Source organism: Chrysemys picta, chromosome 3, assembly GCF_011386835.1.
Source record: "Chrysemys picta bellii isolate R12L10 chromosome 3, ASM1138683v2, whole genome shotgun sequence".
NCBI classification, from domain to species: domain Eukaryota; kingdom Metazoa; phylum Chordata; order Testudines; family Emydidae; genus Chrysemys; species Chrysemys picta.
In genome coordinates this window covers 56253045-56273605 of record NC_088793.1, presented here as the reverse complement: position 1 = coordinate 56273605, position 20561 = coordinate 56253045, and the positions used below count along the sequence as shown (strand labels likewise).

At 37.6% G+C, this 20561-nt stretch overlaps 1 protein-coding gene across 8 annotated transcripts in view; it reads right to left on the bottom strand.

Moving 5' to 3' along the window:
• ADGRB3 (adhesion G protein-coupled receptor B3) overlaps positions 1–20561 on the bottom strand; it is a 602553-nt gene that overhangs the window by 323790 nt on the left and 258202 nt on the right. For all 8 annotated transcript variants that reach the window (XM_008178161.4, XM_005280089.5, XM_008178164.4 and 5 more), the window contains 4 exons: positions 18037–18198; positions 9193–9357; positions 5820–5984; positions 4487–4651 (listed from right to left, as the gene is read on the bottom strand). In XM_008178161.4, coding sequence (XP_008176383.1) covers positions 4487–4651; positions 5820–5984; positions 9193–9357; positions 18037–18198 — 657 coding nt within the window. The remainder of the gene's footprint in view (positions 1–4486; positions 4652–5819; positions 5985–9192; positions 9358–18036; positions 18199–20561) is intronic.

Genomic DNA, 20561 nt, shown 5'->3' with positions numbered 1-20561 from the left:
GTGTGTTTACAATTTTTCCCTTTTGTGAGATGTATTGGTCAGAATTTAATTAAAATGAGACAAATATTGTGTTCAGGAAATTTGCACTGCTAGTGAACCCAGTCAAAAATGTTTTTTAGCTGGATTCTTGGAAAGCAATACATTCAGGGCCCAAGTTCCCACTGGGACAAATGCACTCCTTTATGCTAGTTATGCCACCAGTGTGTTGAGCTCTTGGTGTTCGAAGTATTTTGTGAAAGCAAAGTTGGAGACAGCAGTGGTAGGTACTATAAGGGCATGTCTACATTACACTGGATCGACGGGCAGCGATCGCATCTAGTCTAGACGCAATAAATTGACCGCCGAGCACTCTCCCGTCGACTCCAGTACTCTACCGGAGCGAGAAGCAGAAGCAGAGTCGACAGGAGAGTGTCAGCAGTCGACCTACCGCAGTGAAGACACCGTGGTAAGTAGATCTAAGTACGTCGACTTCAGCTATGTTATTTACATAGCTGAAGTTGCATAACTTAGATAGATTCGCCCCCTCACCAATAGAGACCAGGCCTGTCCCAGTGAGTCAGCCCTGTCTTCCCAGGCTGAGTATCGGAACACCAAAGATTTCCATGCTGCCCCAGAGTAATGATAGGAAGTGAAATACATAATTACTATGACTGGCCAGAAAACAAGAATTCCGTCTTGTGAATAATTTCAGGGTTTTGAAAATTAGTTTAATTCCAATGAAGAACAAAACTGAGACATTCCAAAATGTTTTCACAAAAAACAAAACAAAACACAAGAGCCCCACTCCACCTCCCCAAAAATAGCCAACAACCCAGTAGTTAGGGCACTCACTTGGCTGTGGGAGACAAAGGGAGATAACTAAGGGGGGATGTGAGAGAGAACACACAACAGACAGTCAACCTGTGAAACTCTTTGTTAGGGGATGTTGTGCAGGCCAAAACTACAATGGGGTTCAGAAAAGAATTAGAGAAATTCATGAAGGATTGGGGCCCCATTGTGCTAGGTGCTCTACACACACACACAGTAATTTTTTGCTCCAAAGAATTTACAATCTAAATTGGCAAAACAGACAAAGGATGGGAAGGGAAAACAGGGATACAGAGAGGTGAAGTGACTTGCTCAAGGTCACACAGCAGATTAGTGGCAGAGCTTAGACTAGAACCCAAGTCTCCAGAGTCCTGGTCCAGTGCCCTATCCCCTAACAAAACTAACAAAGCAAAGTTTTCACAAATCTTGTAAAAAAGATGGTATAGCTGGAGATAATTTATCAGGTCTCCACATTTAATCAAAACTTAAAGCATTGGCATCAAATAAGTAATGATATTAAAATATTTTCCCTTTTCTCATACTCTATCATAAAAAGTTGATATCTCCTCTTTGCTGGGAGAGGAAGATAGGGATGGATCTCTCCAGAATTGCTCTGTTCTGTATTCTCTCCCCGAAGCTCTGGTACTGGCCAATGTCAGAGACAGGGTATTGAGCTAGATGGCCCATTGGTCTGATCCAGTATGACAGTTCTTATGTTCTTATCTTTTGTGTGAAGGCATTAGCAATTCTTTAGCAGAAGCAGTTGTGTTCTGTCATCTTTAGGTTAATATGGAAAATAATTTGTCATCCCTTCCATTAATTATCAAGTCAAAGCAATTCATATGTTATGTTTTTCCTTACTGAGAAGAGGCACTTGGTGGTGAATTTGATGGATTTGTTTTGAGTAAAAACTGAATGATGCATAAATATAAAAATACTATGGAAAAAAACATTATAGGAGGTTCCATTAACTTAAAACCAAAACTAATACTGACTGAACACAAGATATCATCAAAAAGGAAAGGGCATTATATTTTTCAAAGAAAATTTATGCAGGCTTCATTGTTTATAAAGATCATTTGAAAATGGGCTCCAGTGATCTGATCTTGTCTGAAAAAAGACACACTTCTGAAATGTGTTAACAAAAATCTGAGATATTAGATTACTTTTCCATGCTTGATGTGGGGGAAAGGAACATTGGCTGGACTGAGAGATGAGGCTCACCAGTCACATATAAGCCTCACCAGTCTGGTGAAGGGGTATCCCCTTCCTCATGGTATCTTGGGTAATAGCATGGGCTTTGTCTTACCCTCTCACTCCCATTGATCATGATTGGCTCATTTGAAGGGCCCTTCTCTCTGAATTGGCCTAGTCATGTGGCTGCAAGTCTTCATAAAGCTCCCTCTGGGAATGGGCTGCCACTTTACTGGTGCCCAGCTGACCCTCCCACCCTTCTCAGATCCTTAGGTTGCGTAAATTGGTTAAAATTATATACAAAAGTAGAAGATCTGGCTGTAACACTGGCATAAAACTAATGTCAATAACAGAAGAATCAGGCCTTTTGTGTCTGTCAGATGCTTGATGATCATCTATCATAAAAAGAGAAACTAATTAGACACAAACATTTTTAGTGCTGCTTTTCTGAACAACGTTTACAAGCTATAAAAGAAACAGTAAATTAAGAAAACTGCTAAATTAGAATGATCGTTCCTTGGTGATTTTGGCAACTTTCTTTAATCTATATTTCAAAATGTCTGAAAAGAAAAAGGGCCAGGTAAGTATAGAGTCATTCTCATACTGAAGCCTTAACTTTTATTTTATTTTTGTAAAGTGTTGTTTTATATATATATATATATATATACACACACACACAGTAAACCAGTAATTTGGGTAAATTATCCAGTATCTTTGATTAAATCTTAGCTATACTGGGAGATGAACAGTAACTCTGCCTCAAAACAGTTAAATCAAACTTATCGTTAAACTTCTATAAATGTTTGTATAATCTCCTGCATCATTGTTATCATTTGATAAAAGTTTTAGGTTATTACGACTTCTGTTAGCATGCTGATTGTGATCTGGTGAATCAAGTCAGTAAACAAATTTAGTGAACAGCACATAATGCTCTGAGTGCATTTGACTTGTAAATACATTTGTAAAATATTTTATTAACAGCAGGTGGCAACCTTTGAAAATTGGATTGTAGCAGTATGGTTTTACCTCTAATTCCACAAATGCAAATGATTTTAAAAATATTTAGTAGGTCAAGACTGGTTTATCTGAATATCTGCTTATCCAGAAGATTCACATTAATCCTGCTATGGTGTACTGTGCAGCACTACTATGGAAAATTATATTTTGTCAAAATTTGTATTTCTTTATGATTACTACACAGTTATTTTGTATTGCTTTTCAAGTAATATAGATTACACTAAAAGTATACACCAAAGAAAACATTTTCATGTAGTTAATTACTCTAAAATATTATTAGAGATTTGTAACTACAATTACTCCTTTGTTGCTCTTGGACTGTGTTGTTCTAGTTCATAGTTTTATCTTAATATTTTGAGTTCTGTTCTTGGGGATGTGATTGATTTTCAATTAGGGGACAGATTTTGCTGCTTATGAATATGTGGGTTTCAGAACACAGGTTTCAGATTTGATAAGCCTCCCAATTCCTGACCTGCATCGTCTCTACCATTCAAGTCCCATGTTTCCAGAGCTGAGAGTGCAAGCATTGAAACAGAAAGTGGAATTGTTCAGGGGTGAGAGAGACTGCTAGATTCACTTTGTCATTACCCTGTTCAGAATTTAGAACACAAGACTTCCAGCATGAAGGACTAGCACATAAAATCACTAGACCACATAGCCTCTGTTTGTTATCTTGTATTTGTCTAGTAAAGATTATTCTACTTCAGGTCAATGCCTCCACACAGATAAATATAGAAAGATAAATTTGTATTCACCAGCTGTTTTTGCTTAGTCATCACTTTAGTAGTTGCCCAAATTTGTTCTTAAGTGTCACCTAGGAAGACTTAAATCTGTGGGCAGGACAATACAAAATATGCTGCAAAGAAGTGTGTTTAAATATGTACAGTAAAACTGAAAAGATGTGCGTCCTTTTCATTTGAACCACCTTCCTTTTATAATATATTGCTCACATACAGTATTCATTCATTCTATACATTACAGTAGGGTTCATTCTTTTTTCCCCCTTATCTTCATTCCATTTGGATGCTCCAGATGCATGACATAGAGGCCTTTTGTATGGAGGATAAAAGGAGGAGGTTGAATCCACAAACCAAACCAAACCAAACCAAAAATACTTAATTTTCTCAGAAGCTGCATTGTCAGGGATGTTTTCTATAACAAATTATCCCCCCAAAATAATGCAGTTGCACCTATGTAATGAAATGTTTTTCTGAGAGCTTCAATTTTTTATTATAATTTTATTTAAAAAAATTCTTCATCCTTTAACCACCCATTGGGCTAGACAGTGTCCACAGTCATTGACAGAAATAGCAATTGCTTGTCTGGATCAAGGGCATTGTAGGACCATTTATGAAGATTACTTTTTATATATTGATCCTACCTCAAATGTAATATATTAAAGTGATTTTTGGCACTGAGAAACTACACTGAATTACATACAATAATAGTATTGAGATTTGCTTCTCACCAGGGCACCTCTGTTCACTGCATCGTCTGATCTCCTCACCAGTCCCTTCACACTGTTGCCCAGTCACAGCTGCACCTTGACAAATCCTTATTCGCCTTTCCCAGCCACCATCACATGACTTGGAACATCCACTCCAGTGACCCCATTGGTTCCACTGACCGTTAGCTGTTTGGAGGAATGTCATTATCAGAATTGTGACAGACTGCACTGTAAGACACTATTAAGGCCAGAATTTTCAAACTTGTTCACTAAAGATAGGCTCCTAACATTGTTCATGCATGTAAATAAAAATAAAGTCAGCGGCAGGTGTAGGTGCTTGGTGCCTCTGAAAATCAGGCTTCTTTGATTGTTCCTCAGTGCATCACAACTCAAGTTTAAAAAAAAATCACTGCAATTAGACTTTGAGTTAAGCTACTGCTCTGAAGCCTGAACATGGATGTTGTTGTCTTTGTATTTTTTCTTATCTCTGTATTCATTGCATACACATGTATTTTGTTATTGTATACATGTGTATGCAATGAATAGAACAATAAAACATGAAAAAAAATCCCCCATATGCCATTTAAAGGCCAGATTTTACATGCCCTGGCAGCGTAAAGCAGTCTTAAACTAAGTGTAAGTATAATTTACTCACACTGAGAATTAGTTCCTTCATATACAATTTCTTCTTGTTTCTTGAAATGCATTGTTTTCTAGTCCTCAACTTTTTATTTCTAAACATAATTGTTTTTAAAGAAATACTTATAACACTAACACATAGGAATGTTAGTGTTTCAGAGCCCAGTTTTTTCAGCTTTACTGACACGGTCCCATTGTCGTCAACAGGCTTTTTACGTGAGTAAGGATTAAGGCCCCAATTCCAGAAATGAATCAGTGCAGGAGCCAAAGTGCTGTCTAAGGGACCCAGACAGGCACAGGGTCAGCCTACGCAGAGACAGTTGTAGGATTAGAGCCTAAGGCCTGGTCCCCACTTAGTCCGGACTTCGGACTAAGGTACGCAAATTCAGCTACGTTAATAACGTAGCTGAATTCGAAGTACCTTAGTCCGGACTTACCGTGGTCCAGACGCAGCCGGAAGTCTCCCCCCATCGACGCCGCGTACTCCTCTCGGCGAGCTGGAGTACCGGCGCCGACTGTGAGCACTTCCGGGATCGATCCCAGAACATCGATGGCGTGCCGCCGGACCAGCCGGTAAGTGAAGACTAGGCCTAAATGATGCGGGCCGGCAGGATTGGGTCTTAGATCTCTTTTTAATCGCAAATTAATGACATGAATGTTGCACTAAGTCGGATTTTTCCACATGAATCATTTCAATTTAGAGGATCCTACTTACCTGTACATTCTGGGTTATGACACTCCCTGCTTTCAGCCCAAGGACCTCTGCATTCAGAACCTCCATGAGCAGCCGCAGTGCACTGTCGACTTCTCTGCTGGGTGCCATTGGAACACGTCACTGAGCAGTGACTCCATGAACTCCACTCTTGCCACTGTCCATCAACTACCACAGCAACACATAAAAGACAGACAAGCCATTACCACCAAATCTATGCAGTAACAGAATGGTTAGTTTTATCATAAGCAATTTCGTCTGCACTTTGAAACATATTTTTAAGACTGAAATTGCACCAGAAAGCATCACTTTAAACATCTTACAACAATGGCATTTACATTATTGATGTTTTCTTTGTTTGTGGTGGGATTTTTTGTTTTGTTTTGTTTGTACAGACTGTATTCTGATACACTGGGTCACATTTCCAAAGCAGGTGAACCTACTAAACGTACAAGAATTCGTTGTATCGATCAAAACTCTGCATTCACACTGCCTAACAGCAATTATTCTTTGTGCAAACCATTACCCAATATGAATTCACAAATTTAGCTGGCAATAGCCTGTTATTCACCTATCGTCCTTCATTGAAAATCCGGCTTTACAAGTACACTTATACTTAAAAACAACACAACTGTAAATCAGTAACTTCAACTGCCCATCCTGACTTCAAGAGTCTGCATTTCACTTCTCCAAGATAAAGAAATCACATAAACAAAGCAGTGCTGGGATGGCAGCACAGTGTTTTAGGGGTTTGTGATTTCAACAGTTATAGAGGAAGCAGAATTCTTAAACAAAATTATTGCAAGTCAAATCACTAAGTTAAAACTAAATACATCTGTATTTCTCTTGTTTAGAAAGCATGGCCACTTTCAATCTTTTTCCTGAGGGGGGAATTGCTGATTGTTCCAGAAGGAGGAAGTGCTGTTTGTGAGAGGAGGAGCAGAGAGAGAGGGGAGAGCAACAGGGATGTGTGTCTGGAGCTCCAGAGAGAAGCGCTGCAGCAAGCAGGCCCTTTCAACTTTCAACCCTCATTTGCCCTTATTACCTGCAGCAAATAGAAGCACGGGACTGTAAACTCACCTTCTGATACACCATCAAATAGCTCCTATGCAGAGAGCCAGGCATGATGTTTCAGACTGAAGTACTGAATATTGTTCAAGTACATTATAGTTGCTGCTTAAGACAAAAACTAACAATCAGCTGCTACTTTTAAATGTTACATTGTTATGCCAGGAAAGGGCAAATTATCCACAGGTGTGTAATCTCTGTGGGTGAAATTCACTCCTGTACAGAAAGCCTGCAAAATTCCTATGCACCACGTAAGTCCAGCATAAACCCTTCTATGACAGTTTAAATATTAAATATTTTGGGGTGCAGGAGGAGGCACATTCCTTGTGCTTTCCCTCAGCACAGAGGTGAATTTCACACTATAGTAGCATCTTCTCTACCTATTTGGTATTTCTCACTTCCTCAATTTCAGTTGAGATTCATATATGATATTATGTACTTTTCTGTAAATGTGCTAGGGTCGCATTCTTCCTGCTCACATATTGTTTTGCTCTCTTTGAAAGCAGTGATGTAGACCCATGTGAATTTCACAGTAGTGGTGAGAGCTTGTGTGTCTTCCAATAGCCCCAAATTACAAGAAACAGAATGTGTGAAAAAACTGAACAGCTGGAAAAATTAAATAAATCAGAAAAAAAGGCACAAAAAATTGAAACTTGTCCCAGGTCTGGTTCTCGGAGAATCTATTTTTCTAATTCTCTAGTTTTTGGTTTCTCTCTTGTTCATCTGTTAATGCAACAGTCTCAAAAGTTACCATTTTCAGAGTGGCAACATTTTGTTGAATTAACACAATGTGTTCTTCTCAGTTTATTTTATTTATTTTTAAATTTTGCAAATAAACTTCAATTTTTACCGCCAAAAATATGGGGTGTGAAAATCAGATATTTCAAACCATTGCATAGAGTTAATGGACAAATGATGAATAGGATGTCTCCATAATATCTTGTCAAACCGAAGAAAAGCAAAATAAATGATTTTCCACATGTCTTGTGTTGGGAAACACCTATAGCTGTAGATTACAAAATGAGGTCAGAACATAAAAGAGATTTGTTGACTCCTAATTATCAGGCTATAGTTCAGGGGAATGGTAGCTGGCAAAGCTATGGCAGGCCGATGAAGAAAGCTGACATACGTTACCTCTTAAGGGAAATGACTTTTCAATAAAACTTAGGCTTTAATGCAAACATCACCGTCTTTTGATGGGATGTTTCCACGTATGGACATGTATGTGATATTGCTACCTGTCTCACTCTAGTCGTGAAACTTTTCTCGAAGTCTGGATTCAATGATTCACGTCTGTGGAGCAACGTTGCACCGCATGCCACTCAAAACTCGTGACCAGAACTGTATGCACTACAGTGGTCCCACCCCTTTTAATATTTTTTTTGCAGAAGCCCCTAGGAGTAAACTGATTTGGAAAAAACTTAAGAGAGAGTATTTGTAAAGCAAAACCTCATGGAATTATTTAGATAATTTTGTCATTTCATTTACAGATATAACTTTTGTAAAGAGTAAAAATACTGATTAAAAATAATCATAATCATTCTGCAGACATTTTAAAATGCACAAAGGAAGTGGCTTGTAATAAAGTCAGTTATTTTATTTTATTTCAGTGTGAAAGGCCAATTTAAAACGTATGCACCATTTAAGTGCTTAGGTTTTAAGTGAAATTAAAACGGTGCATAAATCTGTGCTGATTCTCCCTCTGCACAGGTGAATAAACTAATATAAATAATTAGAAAGAAAATCTTAGTCTTCTACTATTTCTAAATATGTGACATGTACTGTGTGTAAATAAAAAGGTACTTATTTATTATTATTATTTATTATTAAGACCACCGAGCAAGATATATTTAAAATGTACATGATGGATATTAAAAATGCACACACTTGGAATGTTTCCCCTTTTTCCCTACCTTTGGCATATTGCTTGTCTTCTTAGGTGTCCCTCCTGCATTGGGATCCCCTACCACAGAATCCCAAACCATGCAGGATCGGTTTGAAATCAATGGGACTCCACATGGATACAGGGCTCCTTGATAGCACATCCCAATGCAGGATGAGTTTACATTGTAAATTCTTTGAGAGAAGGACCTTGTCTTGCTGTGTGTCTGTACAGCATGTAGCACAACAGAGTTGCAATCCTGATTGCATCCTTTGGGTACTACCACAATAACAGATGATAATAGTATTTCCTACCTATAAGACTTTACTCACCAAATATTCAAGTGCACGATAATAAATAAAGCAAGTCAGAAACAAGCTACACTATATTACTGTAGCTGAGCAAATAGTTACTATACAAGCTCACCAGGGCAGAGAGCAATATTGCAAGGTTTATGTTGTGTTTCAGGTCCGTCACACGATCTTCCCCCATACTGTGGAGGTATACATGACCTTGTTCTTGTTCTTTGGCCTCGACCACATGTGAATGAACACAAACTCCAAGGTGACCACTCCTCCCAAACTCCATGTACTGTAACAAAGCAAACAGGACACCGGTAACATAGAAGATTCTAAATAAAAACAACTACATTGTAAAAGGGACTATTTTGCCCAACACGAGAAAAAAAAAGTGTTTAGAAGTTTGCATCATTAACATATACAAATTAGCTTTAAAAATTCAGTTCACTAAAATAACATCTTATTCTTCATATACTATATTGAGCTTTGACAAATTTTATTTGATCTTTTATGAGTTAGTCTAATCTCAATACATTTTTTTCTTTAGTTTAATTGTAAGAAGTATGGCCTACATTTTCAAAGTGACTAGTGATTTTGGGTGCCCAGCTAGAGACATTTTAAAGGGGATTGAGTTTTTGTGGACAGGTAGTCAGCACATGAAAAAATCAGATCCATTTTGGGTGTTTCAAGACAGGTACTTAAAAGCTGAGACAGCCAAAATTACTAGTCTCTTTTGAAAATACAGATCTATGTCATTTCTTAGTCTGTGACTCTGGTACATTAAGGACCTTGTCTTGCAAGTATTATTCATTTCAATGGAACCATGACAGGATATGGTCCTAATGTTTTTCTTCAGGTTAACCTCAGTTTTGCATTATTTCCTGATATGACAATATATGGGGAATGATCAGATTTAATAGTACATCAGAGTTTTGGACCAGAATATTTAAATTCCAAAATTAAACCCTGTACATCAGAGTTTTGGACCAGAATATTTAAATTACTTTATGAGATTATATGATATAAATACATACACATAAATATTTATATAAACAATGACTTCACAAAAGAAATAAGGAAAGTTATAGCAAGCATTCTTCCCTATTGTTTTCAATATAGAAGAAACTGACATACATCATATCTTAGCCTATTATCCTTATATTGCATTTCTTTTTCAAGAAGAATCTGAGTCAAATTTACAGATGATACCACATAAAAAGCACATTATAAATAATTAACAAAATTCTGTAAAAACTCAGTTCCAGGGGAATATAACCTATTTAAAGAGAGAAACCTTGCAAAGAATATCTCAGTTATATTCTAGTTAATCTAAGAATATGTAGGATAAAATGCAATGAGCTAGCACCCATCCTGAGCAGCAAGCTTGGTGTGTATCACACACACCTCAGTTATCTTTGCAGGGAATCCTCCCTAACTGGCCATAGAGTGTCTGGGGAGATGGAGTGGTGTGCTACTGTCCCAACACATCCATGGCATGGAGCTGAGGATCAGCAGTGACAAATTCTCTGGTTTTGTCCTCACTTTCCCTTGAGCATTGCCTATAAGGAACCTCCATGGAGTTGTTTCAGGGTAGCAGCCGTGTTAGTCTTTATCCTCAAAAAGAACAGGAGTACTTGTGGCACCTTAGAGACTAATAAATTTATTAGAGCATAAGCTTTCGTGGGCTACAACCCACTTGCATCCGAAGAAGTGGGTTGTAGCCCACGAAAGCTTATGCTCTAATAAATTTGTTAGTCTCTAAGGTGCCACAAGTACTCCTGTTCTTTTCCATGGAGTTGGCTCTCTCCTGTCCAGAGGTCGCGAATTCCTGCTCAACTCCCCTAGTCAAAGCCTTTGTGTTCTTGTGCAGCAAAACCACACTGGTTCCACCACCAGATGAATCTCAGTAGAGTGGAGACTGGATTTGCCCCATTGGACATAATCATGAAATGATATGCAATGTCAATGGGAATTCTGCATGTGGAGAGCTTGAATTTCATTCTCTTAAGAATATAGCAAGGTGTCTTTTTAGAAGATATATTGAGATTGAAAGTTTTGTAGATAACTTCATAGAAGACAATTTCTGACAAGAAATGTCTAGCTTCGTGTAAGTAAATATTTTACTTTTTTTCATCAACATGAGTTCCCTATTGCTGAAAGCTTATTGAGTTGGCCAGATACAAAAGGTCTGCAAAATACCATTATTATTTCACACCTTACGTTTCAAGTTGCTAGCTTCATTAACTTTCTCATCTAAATATTACGTCAATATGCATTGCATTAGTAGAAAAATAGGAGCATTCTAAGTGAATGTTAAATTGACAGATTTTAGTCTATTAATCTTAAAAACCTTGATTAACCTTGACAACTTAGTTAAATGATAAAACCAAAAGCTTCTGAAAATTAATAAGCTGATAAATATATTTTTGCCTAAGCCTTTACATTTCATCTGTCTACAACAGGCACTGTTCACGGAGACATGTTATGATTCAACCACAGCATTTAAAGCACTTTTTCATTGGCAATGCATTACATTTTCAATCCAGCCCTGACTCCAAGGATCAAAATTCTTTTGATCAGATGAACATGAGAAAGCAATTTGTCAGTTCAGGTTCTGGAGGGCTGTTAAGAACAACAACAAGGGAATAATTTCATTTGCTGCAGTTATAGTTGAACAAGAGGCTCATGCTGAAACAATGATAATTTCAAAGAGTACAAAACATATAAAGCCAATTCTTCCAGGTCAAGTCAAGAATAAATGGTAAATTTTCATTACATTGCAAAAGATATTAAATGGGAAAGCTTTTTATTAAGTAGATATGGTCTAAGAGAATGTTATTCAGTTCTGGATATACATTAGGGTTAGGGCTAGTGTTTAGGCTTGGTAGTCTTAGTTTTGATGCTGTCAGTATATTGTAATTGTCCCCATAAAATTTCATTTCAAAATTGCAGAATTCTCATGAGCTGTTCTTCAAAGGTATTACACAAGCATCTTGAGCCAAAAATCTTACAAGACTGTTCTTGCAAAATGTTGACTGCAACCAAACCATAACTCTAAAATCGTTTCCTTATGATTTGGAGTCTGACCAAGAGCCAGAACAGTAGCTGAGTTTGGATCTCTGGGTTCAAAGCTAAACCAACCTTTTCTCTGTTCTGGTTTAGGTCCATCTCCTATATTCAAGAAACTGTGGGTTCAAAAGCAAGTCTTCCATGGTAAAACTGGATCCCTATAATCTTTCTTTATTGTAGCCAACCCCCTGCCAAAATACAACCCAACAGTTCACAGTGTCTTTTCTTGTATGCAGAGGATATATGTAAATTTAACTAGAAGGTAATTAGTGAAGTTAGGGGAAAAGGCCCACAGCAGCAACACACATTTTCCTTTGCTTAACGTCATTAACAAAGTGCAAAGAACCCCAGCTAAAATGTGCTGAAAGCTTAAGGGCCCGATGAGCTATGTCAATTTATACCGGCTGGGGATCTGGCCCAGAGAGGAGTTAGTATTTTCTGTAATACAGTTGCAGTTGTGAAATTCATTATCTGGGATCAAAAAAGATGTTCAAGTTATTGCAAACATTTCTGTCAAAAACACTGGTAGCAAAGCTAGTCTGCATCATTGCTTTCATTAATTATTGATGGGAAGAAAACTCTTTATTTTGGGAATATTACATAGTAGTTCTTATTAAACTTAAGTATCAAATATTATTATTTTATGAAAGTTGTTAAAGCTGTTTTATAAAACCAGGTTGCCAATGACTTCCCTTATTCTCACTCTGATGGAGGTTAAACAACATCAGTCAGAAACTCACAGAAACTATTTGTTGACAGGGTCAATGTTGATTTATGTGCGTATTTCCCCATGGATTGGCTGAGAAAATATTTCATGCAGAGTGGCTATTCTCTAGTCCCACCATCTCCTGGCTTAAACATGCTGAAGTGCCATCCCACAGTGTTCACCCTAAGCGATTTCTGCAAGGTTGGAAGGGAGGCATCAGACTATCCTTTATCCTCCTTCCAAGAGATTTGGGTAGTTTTTGTTGGATCTTAAGATACTTTCATTTACTCTGTGTTAAAAGAAGGAAAGATAATTTGGCCAATGATGTTCAGTGGCACAAGGCTTAACAATGTCATATAATGAAATAAGAGTGCTCTGGCTGAAATTAGATGTCAGCCAACATTTTCAAAAGTGACTAGAGGTTTTGGGCATCCAACTTTAGACATGCCAAAGAGACATGATTTTCAGACAGTGCTCAGCACTGAGCACCTACCTTCTCAAAATCAAGCCCCTTTAAGGTGACAAGTTGTACACCCAAAATCCATATTCACTTTTGAAAATCTTGACTTTCAAAATTGGCTACAGGTAATTCACCAAACTTTTTTCAACCTGCACCCCTTATCTACAGACTTTCCCTATAGCTCACTGGATAGACTCTACTTTCTACTCTCCCTAGACAGCCTCTTGTTTTTCTGCATCTTGGGTTTTATCTTCCTCCCAAGTGAAGGCTTGATCCTGCAGGTTGTTGAATGCTAATGATAAAGTTCCAGAAAAGCAAAGTGATAGTGCTAAGCTCTCTGCACCTGTGGAGATAGTGTACTTGTGGAGATGTATAAAATGGCAAAATATGCACACCCTCAGCAATGTGAGTAAATGTGTATGGCACAGGGGAGTAGAGGGAAATACTATGCAATAAGTGGGAGCAGCAGAGAGTGTTGTGATGATAGCTGAGTGGTCTAAGTGCAGTTCTGCACGTGCACATTATTTCATTATTTTAGGATACTCCTCATGACTCATTGGAGTGCTGCTATACCCAAGTGTTTACAGAAAAATGAACTTTGGCCAAGTTTTCTACACTGTATACAAGCAGTCCCAACTCAGTGAGAGTATTTGTGTAAATAAGGTGAATAGATGTTGTCCCTGTATAAGAAAATGAAAACAGAGATGACATGAAGGCCAGCCATTGAAAATTACATGCTTCCAACAATTCCCAAGAAATAGTATTGCTGACAGCCAGATGATCAGTGTTTGATAGTGTAGGCTGGCCATGTGTTCTTTCTGGCCCATCAGTCTGCAGGTATGGCATGGAAATTTAAAATGAATATTTTGAACAAGTTCCTTCTAAAGGTTTTAGTTGCCCAACTGCATTTGGGAACAGAGCAATAATCAGTCCACTGGTCTTTTATTTGATACTAACAGAGGAGGGAGAACCAGCTATACACAAATGCAGACCTGCGGAAGGATTGTGTGGAATCTACTGAAATTTCCACCAGGGAGTTTAGCTTTATTAACTATCCAACAAGATGAAGTAAGTGTGTACCACTGCAGGACTGAGTCCCGAGGCAGCCTAGTTCCAACCAAGATGTTAAGCATCAAGCAGTTGGCATCAGACACACTATTTTGGCTGGATATCAAGGCACCTGGTGAGCTATCATTATATATATATATATATATATATATATATATGGAAATATACCTATCTCATAGAGCTGGAAGGGCCCTAAAAGGTCATCGAGTCCAGCCCCCTGCCTTCACTAGCAGGACGAAGTACTGATTTTGCCCCAGATCCCTAGGTGCCCCCCCCCCCAAGGACTGAATTCACAATCCTGGGTTTAGCAGGCCAATGCTCAACCCACTGAGCTATCCCTCTTATCAATATTTATAGGGGATATATTATTGAAGTTATAAAGAATTAAAAAATAGTCACTTCATAAACTAATTGGTAAAGTTCTCTTTTCAATATTGGGAGTAACTACTATTCCATAAGGTGTTGTTTCAATGCTAATAATAAACAGAAATGACACCCAACAGAGGGAAAAAACGGAAATCACTGGTCAAGTGGCTTTACTAATAGTTGGAATACCCATGTTAAGGAACCAGTCTGTGGCCCAGCTCACCATCTGATAATAGTGGGAGTAGTTTGTACCACTCTCAAAGCTCTCCCAAAGATAGTAGCACTACTATATTTGTAAATGCACTTTACTGATATCAGGGAGAAGGATTGGGGGATATAAAGAAATGGTGACTGAAAATGCACTGCCATCCTTGATCAGGAAATGAGCTGTTTTCTATATTATCTATTTCAAAGTCTAACAGGGAGAGGGAGAGTCCATGCACTGAAGCTCATGGATAGGTGCTTGGGGCACATCCCAGGTACCTCACTGGGTATTACTTTTTTATTTCTTGGGGGGCAACATTTCTTATGAGGAAACTTTGTTACATCTCTCAAAACTGGCCGTTTTTCATGGATCACATTGTGCAATGAGTCCTCAGGAGACTGTGCATTCATAGATTATACAGCCAGAAGACAGTATTGTTAATGTTTTTTATGTTTGTTGTGATCAGAGTGAACATGAGGCATGGGAGCTGTTAGTTGGCTATCCAGATAGTATTTTTTGTGATGCAAAAGCTTGTTCAAAATTATAGTATACACTAACTGTTTGGAATGGATGGTAGAGGTGAATGGAATAGGAAACATAAGCCAGTACCTGTATATACAAGTTGGTGTTTGCTTTGGTTTTGTTTCCCTGTCCCCTTCTCTTTTGCTGGCCAACAAACTGTTTTGTCTTGCTTTAACCAGGGGTAACCCTGAGACAGGGAATATATTGAGGACAGAGGGTGTTTAAACAGACTAATAATTGTATGGCTATCTGAGCATTTCAAGAATCATTTTCAGGAAAAGTAAAGGTATAAGACTCTGATCTTGCAAACTGCTGTTTTCAGCTGAACTCTGATAGCTATGTAGAGTGTCATTGGAGTCAGTGGAGCTATAGGTGCAGGGCTTTGACCATGTGGAGTATGTTTGAACATGTAGGAGTAGTCCTACAAGAAATTTAAGTGAATTAGTCTTAAAAAAAGGTTTAAAAAGGGGGAGGGGAGGGAGGTCAAAATTGAAATGTAACATTTTGACCAACCTGAAACAAGAATGTTTTCAGTTCATTATTATTTTTAAGATTTCTGACTTTTCATCCCAATTTGAGATAGGAAATTTTTTCCAACTTTCAAAAATATTTGAGCAATGAGAAATCCATTTCCCATCTCATCTCTACTCAAGATAACCAGTGACAACTGGGAACCATTAGCGATCATGGGTATCTGGATATAGGAAGTCCTAATAATAAAGCTATGCCCAGAGGCTGGAGTTCATACTATTAGACAAGAGATGGGAAGCCTTGGCTACTCTGGAAAGTGTTGTTGAGGAATTAGGTGGTCATTTTGTGTGTGTATCTTTTTACAGTGTGTTAAAATCACATTCTTTAAGAATTATTGCTGTGCACTTGGATGATAAAATTACTTGACTTTTGCATCACATGGTAATAATGGTGGGTTGTTTGGTTTGGTTTTTGAATGAGGAGGGTTTTAACTCTTCATAAGAGAGACTACATATAAACATATCCTAGAAAATAACAGAACAGCTGCAGGGCAGTTACTCATTAGTTTTCAGATAGTGCTGGAAGGACCATGGTAGTGGGCAGAAATCTGAGCTCTGGGCTATGTGCTTGCATACTTATAGTACATGCAGTTCAAAAGGGGCTCTTTAAGTAGACTTATGATTGTTTGTTCTTTGTAGTTTGCTATTATTTCCTTCTTATTTTGCTATTTTTAAATCAAGAGAAGTTCTTACACAATGTATACCATCCTTTGTTCTTTAATGAGCTATCCTAATCTCTCCTGGAAATAATGGGCACTCTTGTATGGACACATTTAAAATGGTCCATTCCATTCTTGCTTTGGGGTTCCTACATCATAAAATATTAGGCAATTCATATGGAATTTTCTATCTAGAACATAGTGTAAAATTATCAAAGGTTGACAATAATTTTCATTAAATTAGTTATTTTACTGGATAAGCTGTTTTGTGCTTTTATAATGCCTTTCATCTCAAAAGTTCCCAAAACATTTTAGAAATTGATGTACAAACTCTATAGGAATAACCACATTGACATGTCCCCTCTACCAGGGTGAAACTGCAAGTCTTTAACGCAAGATAACTGTAGGAGACTGAGTCTAAAAATCATTATCCAGTTATGTATGCTCTGTGACTGGATCTCTCTGTGACCCACCTCCCTACCTGGAAAGGAAAAATCAATTGCCTTTCCTGATAATCTGCAGACAGCTCTCTGTAGTCCTGGGCTCCTGTGTTGCAGGAAGGTTAGAGAATGCATGTACCTGGAGGGAAGCACATAAGTCTTCGTCTGCAGAGATTTCATAGAAAAAGTAATATAGTCTATTCTATAGTTCTGTTATTTTTCTGCTGCATCCCACCTCTTATAAGACAGACCTCAAAGGCAATGACAGCCAATAGAGCATGAGAATTACTGCAGAAAGTCCAGAATTGTAGTGGAAGCATAGGGCTTCTATCCAGATGGCCATGTGCTCATGGGGTCAGGGAGACTTGTTGGCCAGACTCTTGGTTTTTTTCCCCCTGTGATGGGCAAATCTTACCCCTCCTAGACAGAAGAATGTAGAGGAAATTCCACAAGGGGCATTCTCATGATCTCATGAATGATTCTCATCATTCAGGCCATATCAAACTAAATGGCTAAACAAATGCAGTGTCTGATGACATGTTAACTTCACCACCACTGCTGATCAATGGAGTTTTTACATCTATTTAGTGTGTTGGTGATCAGGATTTCTTCTCCTAAAAGTGCAATCTGTATTGTGCCTTTCTCCCCCTACATTTATCTAGAATACAGAAAACCTACGAGCAAAAAAAGGATGATACAAGGATTTTTTTTTTTTAATCTGGAACTGACAGGAAAAAAATATTCTTCTTCAGTTCCTTGGCTTCTCTGAAACAGGAAATAATCACTTACAAAATAAAAGTTCACAGATGAATAAGAAGTACAATTTCCATTCTAATTAAAGTGCTTCTATGCAATTCATGTTTAAAGAAAAAGGTATAGTTTGAAATTCTTAGCATTATACAGTTCAATAACATCCACAATTTTATTGATTGGCTGCTAACACTACCTGGACAGAGGGCAGTGTTATTGCAAACCCTTGATTCTCTTAAAGGGCCGCTGCAGTGTGTCCCGTAAGGTGATACACAAGTTCTGGTTCGCACCTGCGACCCTTGACCACAAGTAACTGAACATGTACTCCATTGGGCCCACTCTTCAACACCAGATTCACCTGTATTCAAGACAACAAACAAACATGAATACTGTCATGAGTATTAATAAAGATTTTTGTTTGCCAAAGTTTATTATGGCATGCAGGTATAATTTAAAGACAAATAAACCAAACTAAAATAAACTTAAAAAATTAATGGAAAGAAAGCAGCTTTGAAAAGCTGGAGAAAAAGCAATTTGACCACTTGGCATCATTTACAGCTTCCTTAGAACTACTGTCTTTCAACATTCCAGAAACAACACTGCCCTTGGCACACCAAAATAACAGAAAAGTCTAGTTTTTCATACCTAAAAATGATTTATTTTTGACTGATTATACTTAGCACTCCAAAATGAAGGCTAGATGATAGTTTTTAAGGAATGATGACAGCAGAGTCAAATCTTAAAAACAAAACAAAACAAAAAGTATTGAATTCCCTATGGGTGAGAGCAGCATTTGAGAGAAGATTCCTGACCCTCTGATTTTACCCATAAACAAAAATTAATCTTTCAGAACTTTACTGTAGCTACACAGACTATTAAGATGAATGGCAGGCTAAGAACTTTGATTTAATATTTCATCATAGTTCTTCATTATTAGACTTTGATATGGGGATGACCTAAACTGTTTGCTGCTCTACACACTGTTACTGCATACAGTAATTACCGCTATTTTCAATGGAGTTATATAGTCATAACTTAATAGAACAAATAATGTACAGTGAACAACTTAGCCAAAAAATATCTGCTATTTCTGCTCACAGAATATGTTTAAGGAGTTGCAATATCTTCAAATGCATTTGTTATTTAAAAATATCTGACTTTTGTTATTCTATGGGTTATCACCAAAAGCAAGATTCTCCTACTCTTTCTCATAACGTGTACTATCTTAGTCTTTGAGCAATCCTAGTGAAATGAATAGGATTACTTAGCACAAGATACTACTCAATATGAGCATCGGTGACAAAATCGGGTCTAATTTGTGAAGATTTGCTATTTGAGCTGAGTCAGTTTGTTGTTAGTGGTGAAATCTACCACATGGTATTACTTCTGTTCCCTGACCTGATGCGTGCACAAACATTCTGGTATGAGTACTTGGGCAAGGGTGTTTAAAATTCATTTTCACTTGCGTCTCTGAAATTCTTTATCTGAACGCATGCATGCTAGGAAAATACAGAAAGGGTATGAACCTGGCTGAAGCAAATTCATTGAACAATCTCTGTAAGTAATCATGGAATTGTATTCACCTAGCTTCATTACAGTCATTGTAAAATACAATGCCATGGGCCTTATCAGGCCTTTGATTTTAAACCTAAGTCCCTTCTGAAACAAACTGGAACTTATATTTAAAAATCAATGTCATTCTATGAACTTTTATTTTTAAGTAATTATTAAAAATTAAGAATCTTGTTTGCATCCCTGTATCTTTATCTATTCTTCCAAGGTTTTGCCCACAGCAGCAATCACGAAAACTGCAGCCACGAAGACTCAGGTAGTGTCTTCCTTGAGTACTGTAAACGTCATATAGTGATTTGTCCAGAAACCATGTTCTTGTAGCAGGGCATCCGGCCTGCCCCTTTCTCCCCACAAAGCAAGCCCACCACATGTCTGGTCTCCACTACTCCATTAAACAGGAATCGTAAGGATATTCAAAGCCTCCCAGAAACCAAGCACAGCACAATGTGCCACTTACTCAGTATCAAGCCAGAACACTTTATAATTAAAACATACAAACCCTCTAGCCTTTCATAAAATTGTAGAATTTGCAAAAACATCTATGAACAATGACAATTGCTTAAGGTCTATTAAGGTGTGAAAGCTCACAAAATGTGAATCTTGCAAGCTTTACACTCATTTGTTACAAGGATCAAGTAGAAAATTAAGCATTTTATTGTTTAATAATCTCTCTTGTGTGTCATTTATGATTTTGATTAGGCTGTTACATGACTTGCGTTGAGATCAGAGGAAGTAATGTAGTAGGTATGACTATTCTATAGGCAACCAGTAACTGTAATAGTGAGTTTTATACAATATACACTATAGTCTCTGTGAAGAATGTAGAAAAAGAACTTATTGAAGTAGCATCTGCACTTCTATTCCAGGCAAATCCTTCATTTTAGTTTCTTTCTTTTCCTACAGCTTTGACACTTGACTTTGCCTTTGTAAAAGTGGTTTAGATGAAAGGTCAAACAGCACAAAAAGTCAAAGCAATGCTTCTCAATTTGTTCCTCATTATGTAAAACAGTCTTATATACTGAATGCAAATTACCCATTATCCCACACAGACCTGGTGACAGTGCACTGCTATTAAAATGCAGAATGCAGTATTAAAAATTAAAACTATTGGCTAACTTATACAGGAAAAAGTTGTTTTTAACCTTCACA